This window comes from Gymnoscopelus braueri, assembly GCF_963280865.1.
Source record: "Gymnoscopelus braueri genome assembly, chromosome: 17".
Taxonomy (NCBI): domain Eukaryota; kingdom Metazoa; phylum Chordata; class Actinopteri; order Myctophiformes; family Myctophidae; genus Gymnoscopelus; species Gymnoscopelus braueri.
In genome coordinates, this window is record NC_137617.1 from 20,635,207 (window position 1) to 20,648,464 (window position 13,258).

The 13,258-nt window shown below is 41.2% G+C and overlaps 1 protein-coding gene across 2 annotated transcripts in view; it reads right to left on the reverse strand.

Annotated features, from left to right (window-relative positions):
* Positions 1 to 13,258, reverse strand: part of mrtfba (myocardin related transcription factor Ba) — a 36,738-nt gene that overhangs the window by 13,463 nt on the left and 10,017 nt on the right. Inside the window, exons 3-6 of one of the 2 annotated variants that reach the window (XM_080456095.1) lie at positions 12,112 to 12,424; positions 1,124 to 1,189; positions 658 to 713; positions 186 to 261 (exon numbers count right to left, since the gene is read on the reverse strand). In XM_080456095.1, the coding sequence (XP_080312221.1) occupies positions 186 to 261; positions 658 to 713; positions 1,124 to 1,189; positions 12,112 to 12,289 (376 nt within the window). In that variant the 5' untranslated portion in view covers positions 12,290 to 12,424. Of the gene's footprint in view, positions 1 to 185; positions 262 to 657; positions 714 to 1,123; positions 1,190 to 6,170; positions 6,196 to 12,111; positions 12,425 to 13,258 lie in introns of those variants that run through there. The other variant, XM_080456096.1, reaches the window with a different exon arrangement.

The window sequence follows — 13,258 nt, forward strand, 5'->3', positions numbered from 1 at the left end:
TTTAGGGGGAAACAATTGCCTTTAGTCAGCATCACATTTCCTCTAGTAACACCTTGCCTTGCAGCTAAATTAGTATTAAAGTCTCTCGACACTTGCATAATTCTGGGTTTTAAAGGGGCAAGGTGAGTGCTATTTAAACAGGCGGATCCAGTAAATAAAGACAAATGTCAGTCAAAGACCAGTACCTTGGAGGATGTGCATCCTGACCAGCTCTGCTCGTTCTGGACGACTGCGGATCTTATGTTTCAGGAAGTTCTCCGTCTGAAGCAACAAACAACAGAAACAGCTCAGAGAAGCTACATCAGTCTCAAATGTCTCCCTTCAACACCTGAATCACATAGCCTTGATGGCAAGAATATTTCCTTTCACTGCAATAAAACAAAAAAATACTGCAACAAATGTGAAATCACAGGCTTGTCAAGGCATTTCTTTGAATGCACACAATGAAAGTTCTGAATGCACACAATGAAAGTTCTGAATGCACACAATAAAAGTTCTGCTTGCATAAAGGCTTTGAGTGTGCAATTTCTTCTCGTTTTTTTTCTTTTTTTAATAATACGCGACCAATCTATGAGCTCACAATGTGTCGCAACAAGCTTTTAGATCGCTATTTGACATATAGGGGTTAAGTGGTTAAATACATGCTGTATGTCTTACCCTGGCTCTCTCCAAGCTGCGTATCTGCCCATGGAAAGATGCCGGACTCTTTAAAGCTGCACCAGAAACACACAGCAGTTACGTGAACACACATGTCCAAACACGATGCGTGACTGAAAAAACATACTGTAAACATTGTTCTATCAAACACACTGTGTTTGTTTATCGAATAATTTAATCGCACCCATCGGTATGAACTGGGGTCCTTGTTTTGTTGGTGTTGTACGTACGCCAAGCTAATCGCGCTTCTGCTAGTTAATTTTGAATAAAACATGAAGCAAAATGGACAAAAACTAAACAAACAGCAGCTGCAAAATCATAACAAAGATGGGGAGATAATACGTTTAATCTGCGAGACGAGATTGGGGCTTGTGAAAATGTCTCCCCCAAGAAAATGGTGTTAAGAAGTTAGGTAGGCTGTTGTGTATGTGTGTGTGATGGGAAGTGTGGCAGCAGTGGTACTTACGTGGCATTATGCCTTGGTCCACCAGTTGCTCTCTGGTACGCCTTTGTTGCAGCCTCAACTGTAGAACTGGAGGAGGGAGGGAGAAGGGGGTGAGAGAGAGAGACAGAAAGAGATTGTAAAGATTTAGTTGGTATCATAGGTTGTCAATCATAGAAGTATCATAACATAATAATCAGCAGCAAAGATTACATGCACACTAGCAAACCTTTCTTGGCTGGATTAATCCTGTTATGTACGACAAAGGCAACGCCTCGACCTGAGTCAATGTGATAACCTTTACCACAAAACAACAAACATTTGACTAAACGCTACTGACATTTTTCATCTGATATCTAAACAACAGATGGCTGAATCAAATAATAGTCACATCCGCTCTGTGATCGTTTGGGGGGAATGTGTGTTTTAAACAGTGTAAACTACATACTGTGCCCTATGACCAAAAGTCCCTTTCTAATTGGTGTTTCTAATTACTGACCTTTGTGCCAGTAAGTGAAAATATTCATGCTACAGCTATGACATTCTAGACAATTGTGTGCTTCCACTTTCGTGGAACAGTTTGCGGAAGGCCATTTCCTTTTCCCGAATGACAATCCCCCTGTGACCAGAATAAACAGAAAAGGCCTGCACACTGACAAAAAATGTTTAGGCTCTTTCGATGCAAAACTTTTTTTATTTACAAAGTGAAAAAAGTGGATGTTTTGGTCCCCAGACCAAATTATTGCTTATTATTAACACATTCCTACTGCTTTGTCACTATAATATGTTATTCAACAAAGAAAACGGTTCAATAACATTGTACAGAATGTACAAGACAACTTGCTCTTATTTTGAAGTCAAATGCTTACTTTTGGATGACTTAACGAATGTGCTAAGCTTGCAGCGCACACGGAAACTCGCTGATCACTCAATGTCAATCGAACTATTTATTTTTTAGTGAAAGTCTACCAGTCTTGGATTCCTGCCATGAAACTGCTGTTCATGGGCCCTGGATCATCACTGTCCTATTATCATATACTGTACATGTATGGACAGTTTGTTCTCCTCATTCATCTCAACCAATGATCTGTCTTGCCTCTGCTGATTCCCCCTGTTCGCGTCCATGGCAGGGCAACATATAGGGCCGTGTTCCAGGCAGTGTTTTACTGTGTGTAAAACAGAAGATTGCACCTCACTGTTCTCTCATTGGGTCCACTTTAAATCAGACAGAAGTCTCTTTGATTGTTCTCTCAATAAACTGCTTCTTGGCATGTCAAGTGACTATTTCAGGAGGATATATCATTTCAAAGCCCTCTTCAAATTCAAATGATGCTTCTTCTTTGGCCTGACTTGGTATGCTTGGGCGTCCATTTACGACATAAGAAATTAGCATAGAAATGAGCTCTGCCGTTTAGGTAGTTAGTTATTTTTTTTAATTATTTAATATCTATTTCTTAAGTTTCCTGAAACGTTCCATCATGAGACTGTTGAGACTTGAAGTAGCTAACTAGAAGTTAGTTCCAAATGTAAACAAGGATGAACAAGCATTCTTCTGTTCTTCTTTTCCACAATAAAAGGTATTTTCTTGAAACCTTAGTTCTTCTGAATAGCCTTTGTCTGTTTTCCTTTGTGTTTCCTCAGTTATAATGACCTACTATATGATGCCCTTAGCAACTGTGTAGCAACCAGTCCTGGCTAGCAAGCTCATAACAGCTATAAAAGACAGAGCTATTAAAATATTGTCCTCCTTAAAAATGGTTAATTCTTCTTCCTTGTGCTCTCCTCTTTCATTTGCAAAATGTTATATATGGCAGAGTGTGGGGGCACAGGGGGACTGTCATTCTGGAACAGGAAACGGCCTTCCGCAAACTGTTGCCACATTGGAAGCACACAATTGTCTAGAATGGCATATAGCTGCTGTAACATTAAGATTTCCATTAACTGTAAAAGAAAAAGAAAGGAAAAAAAGGAACACTAATTAGAAGAATCATTCATTATAAAGGGTGTCCACTGACTTTTGGTCATATAGTGTAAGACCAATACTGTGATTATATTGACAGTGTTGAGTGCAAGTAAGTAAACACACTCAACATCAATGCCAAGAGCTGTTTTCTGGGTGACAGTACACAGAGAACATGGAAGAATGAAGACAAAATAAGAGGAAGGAGTGAGTGAAAAAGGAGGACCCCATTTTAAAAGGCTTTTGGTGAAGCCTTGTTATACTTTTGTCCCACTAACATCCAAAAACCTTCATTCCTTTCCCTGCATACTCGCCATTACACAGCCATAGCATTCTCACTATGTGTCAGACACATGAGCGGTCCTGTATGGCTCTATAGGCAGAGCATAGAGCTAACGGTGAGAGGTTTAGGGGTTGCCAGCGTCAGATACACATGGAGCAACAGCACCCTGGAATCTCACAATGTTTTTTTTCCAGAAGGGGTACATTTTAAGGGCCATCCACACCAAGCACTATACGCTATATCTTTCACCATTGTAATTGTCATAGTTGTGTGGTGTGGACTCTGCCATCCACTTGAATGATTATTAAAACTCTATAACTAGTTATAATGCACGGTGTTGATGGCCCTTATTATGGGCAAGTTTGGTGCAATGTATTTCTGGCATTGAGTATGAGCAACAATGAGCAAAGAGGGCAAGAGAAAATAGAAATCCATGATGTAATGTAATCACACAACATTTTTTATTTGACAGTTGGATTTGTCAGCTGGAGTGAAAATGGATTAAATAATATGCTGCTGCTATCGCTGAGATCTTGGCCTACTTTTTATTCAAAGGGTACCTTTTTTTAAATAATCTTTTTAATCCACTGTAATTTTATCCATGTGTATTGTACTGTATGCTTATGTAATAGTCTGTTTAGTTACCAAAATAAATCCAGTAGGTCCAGCAAGACTTTTCAAACAACTGGCAAAAATAGTTGTAGCTAAAACACTCCTAGTTTTATACTGTATATTTTATTAAATATGTGTCTTCCAAGCCCAGATGAAAGGGCCTGCTGAGGACAGGCCACCTGACCAATTCCCAGCAGGGTTTTAAGTAATCAATGAAGTGTGCAAGCACTATATTCCTAATTATATTCCAGTAAAGATTCTCTCTGATCCAGACTGGCTAAACTTGTATATGGGTTTGAGTGAAACATTTGCTGTCCAATTTGCCAAAAACTATTGCCAGTGTATCATCACCTTCACACTGTCAGGGATATTCAGGGATAGACAAGGTTCCTCTCCCATTGAGATCGACCTTGCTTCAAATGCATGCACTCATCATCATACTGTAAAGCACTTTGGATAAAAGCTTCCAGCAAATGGAATGTTATTATATTACTACACCACAATACCACAGACACATCTGTGTTAGGGGCAATTTGGGTTGCACAGAGAGTTGAAAACAAAATCACAACAGAAGAGTTAAAGGGTATAACAGTGAAAAACTGTTTTATATATCAAAAAATATATATCAGAAAAATTTAACAATTGATTTTCAAAACCTTTCCATAGCTTTTCCGAAATGTTTTACCTCATTTCCAGGCCTATAGCAATCATGTGGTGCAATAATGTTCTATCAATGCCCCAAGCGAAGGCGTCACGTGACAAAAAACAGATCTACAAGCTAGCAACGTATCAAGGTGCAACGTTCATGTAACGTTAAACAAAAACAATCTACTGTATATCCAAACATTTTCCAAAACTTTTGATTCATTCCAAACCTTTTCCAGGTCTGGAAAACAGTTTTTCTAATTTCAAAATATTTCCAGGTATTTCATGACCGTGGGAACCCCGAAAGTGCTATACTTGCGACGTCCTGTCCATGCTGGGTTTCATGGTTATGCAAAATGTTGTGCTTAAATTCTGTGAAGAGCAGTTTACAAATACCAAATACTTCATACATTTAGATTTTACTGCTTTGTGGTTTAGGGGTGATGTACGGACTAGCCCTTGGGGGACTTAGCATCACATTTTTGACTGCTGAAACGTTTAGCAATTTATGTCACACAAATACACTGAACCATATGCTCCAACGATACTGAACCTGATGATAGATTGAAATGAAACACTTGTCAACTGTACAACTATTTAACCAACATCTGTTAATCATTTCAAAAGCAAGATGATCAAGTTAGCTACAGTAGATTAAACTTAACTTAAAAAAAGTAGTATGTAATATTAGAAACCATCAACATACATGACTAAATCATATTCATTCAAGTTTTTCATATTTTGTTGTACCGATTTATTTCAGTATTGCCAGGATACATAATCTTCTCCACAATTATCTGGCTAACTTTCTAATCCTGCTTTGTGGAATACAATTGTGACCATCTCACTTCTACTAACTATGCTACCAACTTCCCAAGAAGTTGGTAGCATTTAACTCTATAAACATATATACCTACACCACAAATTATATTGTTCCCCTAACACTAAAAGCAATGTTGTATAGAGCTGTACTGTATATAGTTATTTCCAAACACTGGTTGGTAATTCAGTGGTCTGAAAGCACATACATACATGCTGTAACATAAATAAATATAATTTAATTATAGAGTACAGTCTAGACCTGCTCTATGTGATAAGTCCCTTTAGTTAACTTCAGTTGCCTTTTTGGGGGGGAGGGGGGTCATTTCAGCAAACAACAGACCGTTTCTTTTTTTTACAGCTTATATAGACTATAAACTGAATGTGTATGTTTTCACACCACCATGGTGCTGAATAAGCATATTGTCAGAGGCCAGATAAACACAACTGCATGCATGATACAGTCACAATATTCAAGACCGCTTTCTAATCCTTCATTCTTATAACTTTCCACTGTAAAAGCTCAATTAAAATCACCTGTCTACTTTTGTGCAAATTGTACTTATATTGGTCCATAAGTTTGCTTAGCTAAACATCTGTGCAATGCTACACAGGACTTAAAATACACATGTACATCCCCTAGAGAAATCCACTTAAAGCCTATTCTTCTAAACATTTTGATCCAAGCGTTTTTGTTTTGTGATGGCCGTGAACGTTCTGAAAACCCATGACGAGTCACAGTCAGGTCTCACCTGCACGGAATCTGTCGTGACAGTCAACAGGGTTCTCCACCTCCATAAAGGCCATAGTCCAAGTCTCAGAGGACCACTTAGAATCACCACATTACTTCCTACATGGAACAGTGTCACAATATTCCGCCATATATACAGCCAACTGGACCGTCAGACGGTCTCCAGCTCTGGGAAGTCCCTCCGCTATTTGGTCCCCACAGAACCGGCTACTGTTCCACAACCTCAGCATGTAGTCTGTGCCGATCCACACTGATGGAGCTGCACCAAGAGAATCCACAGCGCTACAAAGCCCCTGAGTGTTCCTAAATACCCAGAGCACACGTGCTAAGCCTGTCCTTTCTCTCTCTCTCTCTCCCCCAGTCTGTCTATCGCTCCCTCTGTTTGTCTTTCCTCACTGCTTCTTGTTTTTCCTATCAAGCGGCCACAACTGCCCTCCCCTTTCACAGTTTCACTTCTCCCTTTTAGCCTTTCTGCTACCTCCCTGACTTATATTTAGCCAGTTTGAAATGGTTTTAGACATTTTCCAAACGCGGTTGCGTAAAAGTGGGTCAACATCTACGACCTACTGTTTTTAAGTGGCCAACATTCCTTTATAAAAAGGTGTTTTGTGATAATGAAGCAATCTCCCAACACTCATCATGTTCACACTTTGTGCTCCCCTCTCTGGAAGGTTCCACTGAAGTAAAAACAGATGCCCAGCGAGCAGAGGGACGGCCGCGGAATGGCCAAAATGTATTTGAATTTGGCAGCAGTTTCAGACAACACTATTTTAATGTATGGTTGCAGCATCACTTATGTGGCGTGGCAGTGGATCGGGAGGTAGAGTGGCCATCTGCGAATAGGAAGGTCCCCACTTCTATCCCTGGCTTTGTGTCGAGAACTCGAGATGTCCCTGAGCAAGACACAGGACCCCTAATTGCTCCCTGTGTGCTCTCATGGAGCAGCACACTGCTCCTACTAGTATGGGCCAAATGCAGAGATGTGATTTCCCCTCAGGGATCACTACAAATACAAATTGTTAAAGCCTTTTTATCACTGCCATATCGCACGGCATGTTTTTTTTTCTTCTTTAAGTCCAACCTTGCATGCCAGCATTTCTGCTGCTATAATGTGAATTTGGCTTCAACACTTAATTAAACTCACTGACAAGGCTCTTCCTGGCTTCGTGTCCTCTTGTTCCTTCGTGTCCAAATGTCCTTGAGCAAGACACTGCTGCAGATTTGAGGTGTTTATTGTAACAGTTTGTCTGTTTTTAAGTGACCCACACAATGTCACATACAGAGGAACTTGTCCAGCTCCAGCAAGTAACCCCAGAGGTAAAGATAAGACGTTCAAGTCAGAACTGATGGCAAATGTGCCGATAACCAGAACCACATGTCATTACCTGTTGAAATGACTGGTACATTCGACAGTTTCACCAAGTAACAATTTCCAATAACTAATTACAAATACTTCAAGCAATACAGCACAGTTTGAACACCGACGTGTTATGCGCCATTTGTAAAAATTTCCTATTTATGTAAGATTATAAGGTGATATAATCTCTGCAGCAATACGTGCTATAAAATCTGGTTTTGCCCTTTATAACTAACAGGCATTATCAAACATTTACCAGCAACTGGCTTGTGTTGATTTCCCACCCTGGCACACACACACACACACACACACACACACACACACACACACACACACACACACACAAGACTGGTGACCTCACAGCAGTTCAGCTTGTGGTGTATGCGAAGGTGAGACATTCTGACAAAGACTGACCTTCATTACTACACCACTGTTTCCCGTACAAACTTGATGAGTTAGCCCCTAGGGCATGGACAACAGTGCAGGCATGCATGCCATGAATTCACATGTGATATAATACTGTCTGGCCTCTCTCTTTTATTACCTGGATTTTCATTCACACTGATTCAAGCCACTGGCCTTCTGAGGACAATGTTAAATAGCATTTTAAAAAATCCATTAAGATACAGAGAAACAGCACTAGTGAAAAGTGCCAGTAGAATATTTATTTTCAATACAAATTGGTAGTTATAGGCACTCAACAAGCCCCAATTACCATCCCACCCTTTACGAAAGCTCTAATTGGCCCTATAATTAAGGGGCAAAAACAAACAATTGTACCTGATTAATCAGGAAACCAACCTGCATCCTCCACACACACACACACACACACACACACACACACACACACACACACACACACACACACACACACACACACACACACACACACACACACACACACACACACACACACACACACACACACACACACACACACACACACACACACACACACACACACACACACACACACACACACACACACACACACACACACCTGACCCAACCCCATGCCCTCTGCTCCAGACAGATGACTTGGTGGAGGTCCAAGGCTGCGGGCTGTGTACATGATTATGTGTGGCCAGTCACCTGAGTGTTACAACGCAATACGACAGGAGGAATTCTGCAGTTGGCAAAAGGACTAAGCGGGCTTACTGGGTAGGAAAATATTAGGTATGCATACGTATTTGTGTGTGTGTGTGTGTACAGCACACGTTGTATCCCTGGAGGGGAAATGAGTGGAGCAAATATGATGATGAGTTCTGCTACTGTTGTCATTCCACAGAAGTTTTCCACTGTCAGACAGACAGATAGATTAGTCTGTGAAGTTTTACTTCTAGATCATCTCTTGTCCTAGCCTGGTAAACCCTCCCTCCGGAAATCTCATTTCTATTTGATTCCAGGAGTGAGTCTGGCCTGATAGCCCATTCTGCAATATTGGCTGTGGGCTGGAGTTGGGCGGGAGTAATAACGTTGACTGACAACCCCTTCAGCCAATGATAATTTTTCCCCTTCAGCCAATCAGCAGTTCACCAGTCTAATGTGACGCAACGGGACTTTTGAAACGGCGATGCCCAAAATGGGTTGCCTTATTCGGATACATGGGTGTCACTACCCGCCCCTACCGGTTCTCTAAATTTTTATTTTCAAATAGGCTTTGTCATGATTAATTGACCACATATATGAAGTTAAACAACTAAATTCTATCCAAACGATTTATTATAAGTAAATTCCGTGCCTCAAAATAGAAGTTAGAGAGCTTTTTGAAGTAAAAAAATAGCGGAGAATATAGCGCACAAGAAAAAGATGGCTGCCGTTCGTGTTTTGGGCTCACTCGAACTCGCCACCTGATTGGCCAACGTAAGCTGTCAATCACAGAACAATGAGCGACGACGCTGATAGGCTCGGCCGTTTGGCATACAATTGGCATACACAGCCAATATTGCAGAATGGGCTATCAGGCCAGACTCACTCCTGGAATCAAATAGAAATGAGATTTCCGGAGGGAGGGTTTACCAGGCTACTCTTGTCCTGCCATGAGTATTGCAGGTAAGGTAGTCAGTTTATCTTTATCTTCACTGATGCAAATAAATGTGTATTTCAGAGTTGTTCAAAGCTACTTTATTTCATAGCACACAAACATGGAACGGCTTTAGCTCCCCATTTATGTGGAAACAAGTCAGCTGTGTGTCTACGAGAGACCTACTGTATAAAGACAGCTCTGGCGCTGTGCTGTCGTTCATTTCCGATGGCAAGGTAGCGCTCTCCTGACCCAAAACAGTGACCTGTTGGCAATTGCGATGCTACCTTACTGTAAGTTATTTCCATTTGGCAGGAGTCAGACAATAATTTTGAATTAAAGGCCATAATATACAATAAAAATATACACTAGTAACAAGATATGCAATCATTATCACATAGGAAACTAAAACTAAAACTTCTCATTTCAACACCAAAACCATCAAATGTCCAGATCAAAACACCACTGCAAAATTAGACACAGTTAATATGCTACACACAACAGAACGACTATGGCGAGCTCACTGATATGGATTTCAACACTGTCCGTGCCTTTGTGCCATTTTACATCTGTGTCACATTCCACAGCTGCTTGGCATTGGCTTAATACAAATATTGACCACTTAAGCCCTATTTTATAATAATTTCTTAATAATAGCCACGTCGCAATGCTACAAGCCTGTGGATCTACTCTTTTAGCAATTTTTCAAAACGACATTGATTGATCATGACAGTGATTAAAATAAACTTGAGTACAACCAAGAAACATTGTATAGCACTTTTTATAATTATGCTTTATCAGTCATATAAAGGTCAAATACATTAAAACAAGACATCATTTGGAGAATGTACTCTACCTATATCAAAGTAGCCAAATCTCACAGTCCTAATCACCATTGCTGACTGCCTACAAAGGAGCTGGGACTTTCCCCGCTGATCAATATCACAGTGGTTGAACGAAGCTTAATCAGCGATCTGATCTCCCAAGTTCATCTAAGCTGTGATTAGGAACTGGCAACCCCTGTGGCAGGTCTAAAGCCCTGCTATTCATCGCCGTTCATCCATCATTGTCTCGGTCGGACCTGTGAGGCTGCCAAAACGGCGACAATGTGATGTGAGTAATGGGCAGCTAGCGTGCAAAGCCAGCTACAGAACGGCAGGCTTATAATTTCCGAGTGTGTTGCATACTGTAGATGAGCTTGAGGGCTCTGTTTAGGAGGTAGAAAGTTTGAGTGGTTGGTTGGTTGGTTGGTTGGATTGACATGTCTTCTTTGTGTATGTTTGACCGAGGATATAAATTGGTTATGCATTAGATGTATGTGTGCAGTGCATGTGGAAGTGTAATGGAACTGGATGATTCCGATCAATCCCAATTATTTTGTTTCAAAAGTTTTTTATTTAGTCCGTTTTTTGTTTTAATCATCACATTTAGTCCCGTTGAGTCATTTAACCGTTTTTACCTTGACAATAGACAAAAAACATCAGCACCAAAATCCAACAACACAAAATCATCCAAAAAAACTTAGTCCAAGCTAGTGAAAACAATTGGAGGTTTAAGACTGTGTGGGCTAAACTTTGTTGGTTGGTATGTATGGTCACACTGTGCAACTAAAATAAAGGTTATTAAGGTCTTATTGGTCCTACCAGATCATTTTCAGAAGAGGACGATGATAAGTTTAGTTAAAGTAGAAAACCGGCACTCATTTGTGGATGTGCAATTATTACTGACTACAATGTAGTCAACTGAAGCAGTAAAAGCCTCACCGCCTACTATATCAATGGAGAATTCGGAGTTCTTCTCACAGAGCTTTACCGACAGTGGCAACATAGACCAGCATGCATTGTGGACGCGGTTCCCATTAAAGGGACGTACAGTACTGTATATTTACACAGAAGAAGCTGCAGACCACAGGACCAATGCAAAGGAAGCTGAAGGAAGTTGAACATCCAAATATAGTTTGTGTGTTGGTTGGGTTACTTCCTTCACATTCTTTCTGTGTTCTGCAATCTGCAGCCACCTATGGTAGTCGGAACTGGTTGTACTATAGTTCTTACGTCACACGGTGATGTCAGAAAACTGTACGACACTGGGTAGCTGTAGTACAGCTACAGATACAGAGAACATTGTGGCCTTCATGGACATCAAAATAAGGTTAACCCTGGTGCCCCTGTTTTGGGAATGTCATTTCAGGCTAGAACTTTCATCGTATGATGAAGTATATAGGGGTTAATCACTTGAACCCCATCATGCCTATTCTGGGGGGAAGTGGGGAACATTCGCCAAAAATTGCCGATCTACGTCTTGAGCTTGTAGATCTGTTATTTTTGGTGAAGAGATTTGGTGTAGATGCATGGAAAGAAGCGGTCTGAGTAAAGTCGTTCACTAAGACTATAGGGTATAAGTGGTTAAGTGTCTGATGCAATAGCAAATGTGAAATCTAACCACTGAACAGTGCTCTGGGGGAACATATCGGGATAGACTCGATTTGCCAATGAAAAACAAGTTCTACAGTGCATTAAAGAACGTGCGTTTCCATTAAAACAGCATGTTGGGGCACCTCACCATTTTTGCGTTCATTCAGCGGGGGCAGGTTCCGCGTGGTGGGATGGAGGGACAGCTCCTCCAGCTCGTGCGTCACCGCCTCGCTCTGAGGGCTGGGTGCCAGCGTGGGTGTCATCATCATCATCATCCCATAATCCCCCCCTGCTCCCAGCAGCCCCTGGGCAGCCTGGGGGTCCATCCTGCCACGGGGCGCGGGGTGGCGGGGTGAGGGGAGAGGGCTGGGAACAGGTGTGTCGTCCCGGTAGGCTGGCTGGCAGCGGTGGGGAAGGGCTCCGTCACCGTTCCCCCCCCCTCGCCGATGTCACGATGACGCCTGCAGACAGAGAGGAGGAAGACGTATGAGTATGTCGGCAACAGAAGTGGAACGCAAGCCTGGGCTTGTCGACGGGCAAACTTCGAGATTTGATCTCTGTAATTGTCAGATTTATCTAAAAGTTATCACACGTTCGTTACTCGACTTGACTGTTAACACAGGTTAACAGAGAGGCAGCAGCGATAAAGAGAAAAGATGCATTGTTACCTTTGCACTACTACGTATTGTATGCAAAATAGCAGATTGACATACTGTATTAGTTTTGACACTGTCTCGATTGGAGAATGTACTCTACGTATATCAAACTAGCCAAATCTCACAGTCTTAATCACCATTGCTGACTGCCTACAAATGAGTTGGGACTTTCCCGCTGATCAATATCACAGTGGTTGTACATGAGCTGGGACATCGTATCTCGATCCATTCATTAAGTTACAGTACGTCTATCAGACTGGACATGTCACTAGGGTTGTATTGTCCATCCCTGGCACAGAGTGCCCAGCGACGGTGTCATGGACCACGCATCCCTTGACCTTCCTTGTATAGACCCAAATGCTGCCAGAGCATTCTAATTTGTACAATTACAAGGATGTAATGTACTATAGTACAAAAAGTTAATCGATTTGATTTAATCAATTATAAAGACACAATTGATTCTAATAAAATATTCAAGATGGTGATTATAGCAGTCAACATGTCACGGCGCAGTTTTAGCGTGACACCCTTGTATGACAAAGTATAAAATAGGGCTGAAATGGTTAAATGGAATCGTGACCAAAGTCACAAAAGAAAATGAAAATAATAATAATAATAAACCACAAGCACTTTGCTGGT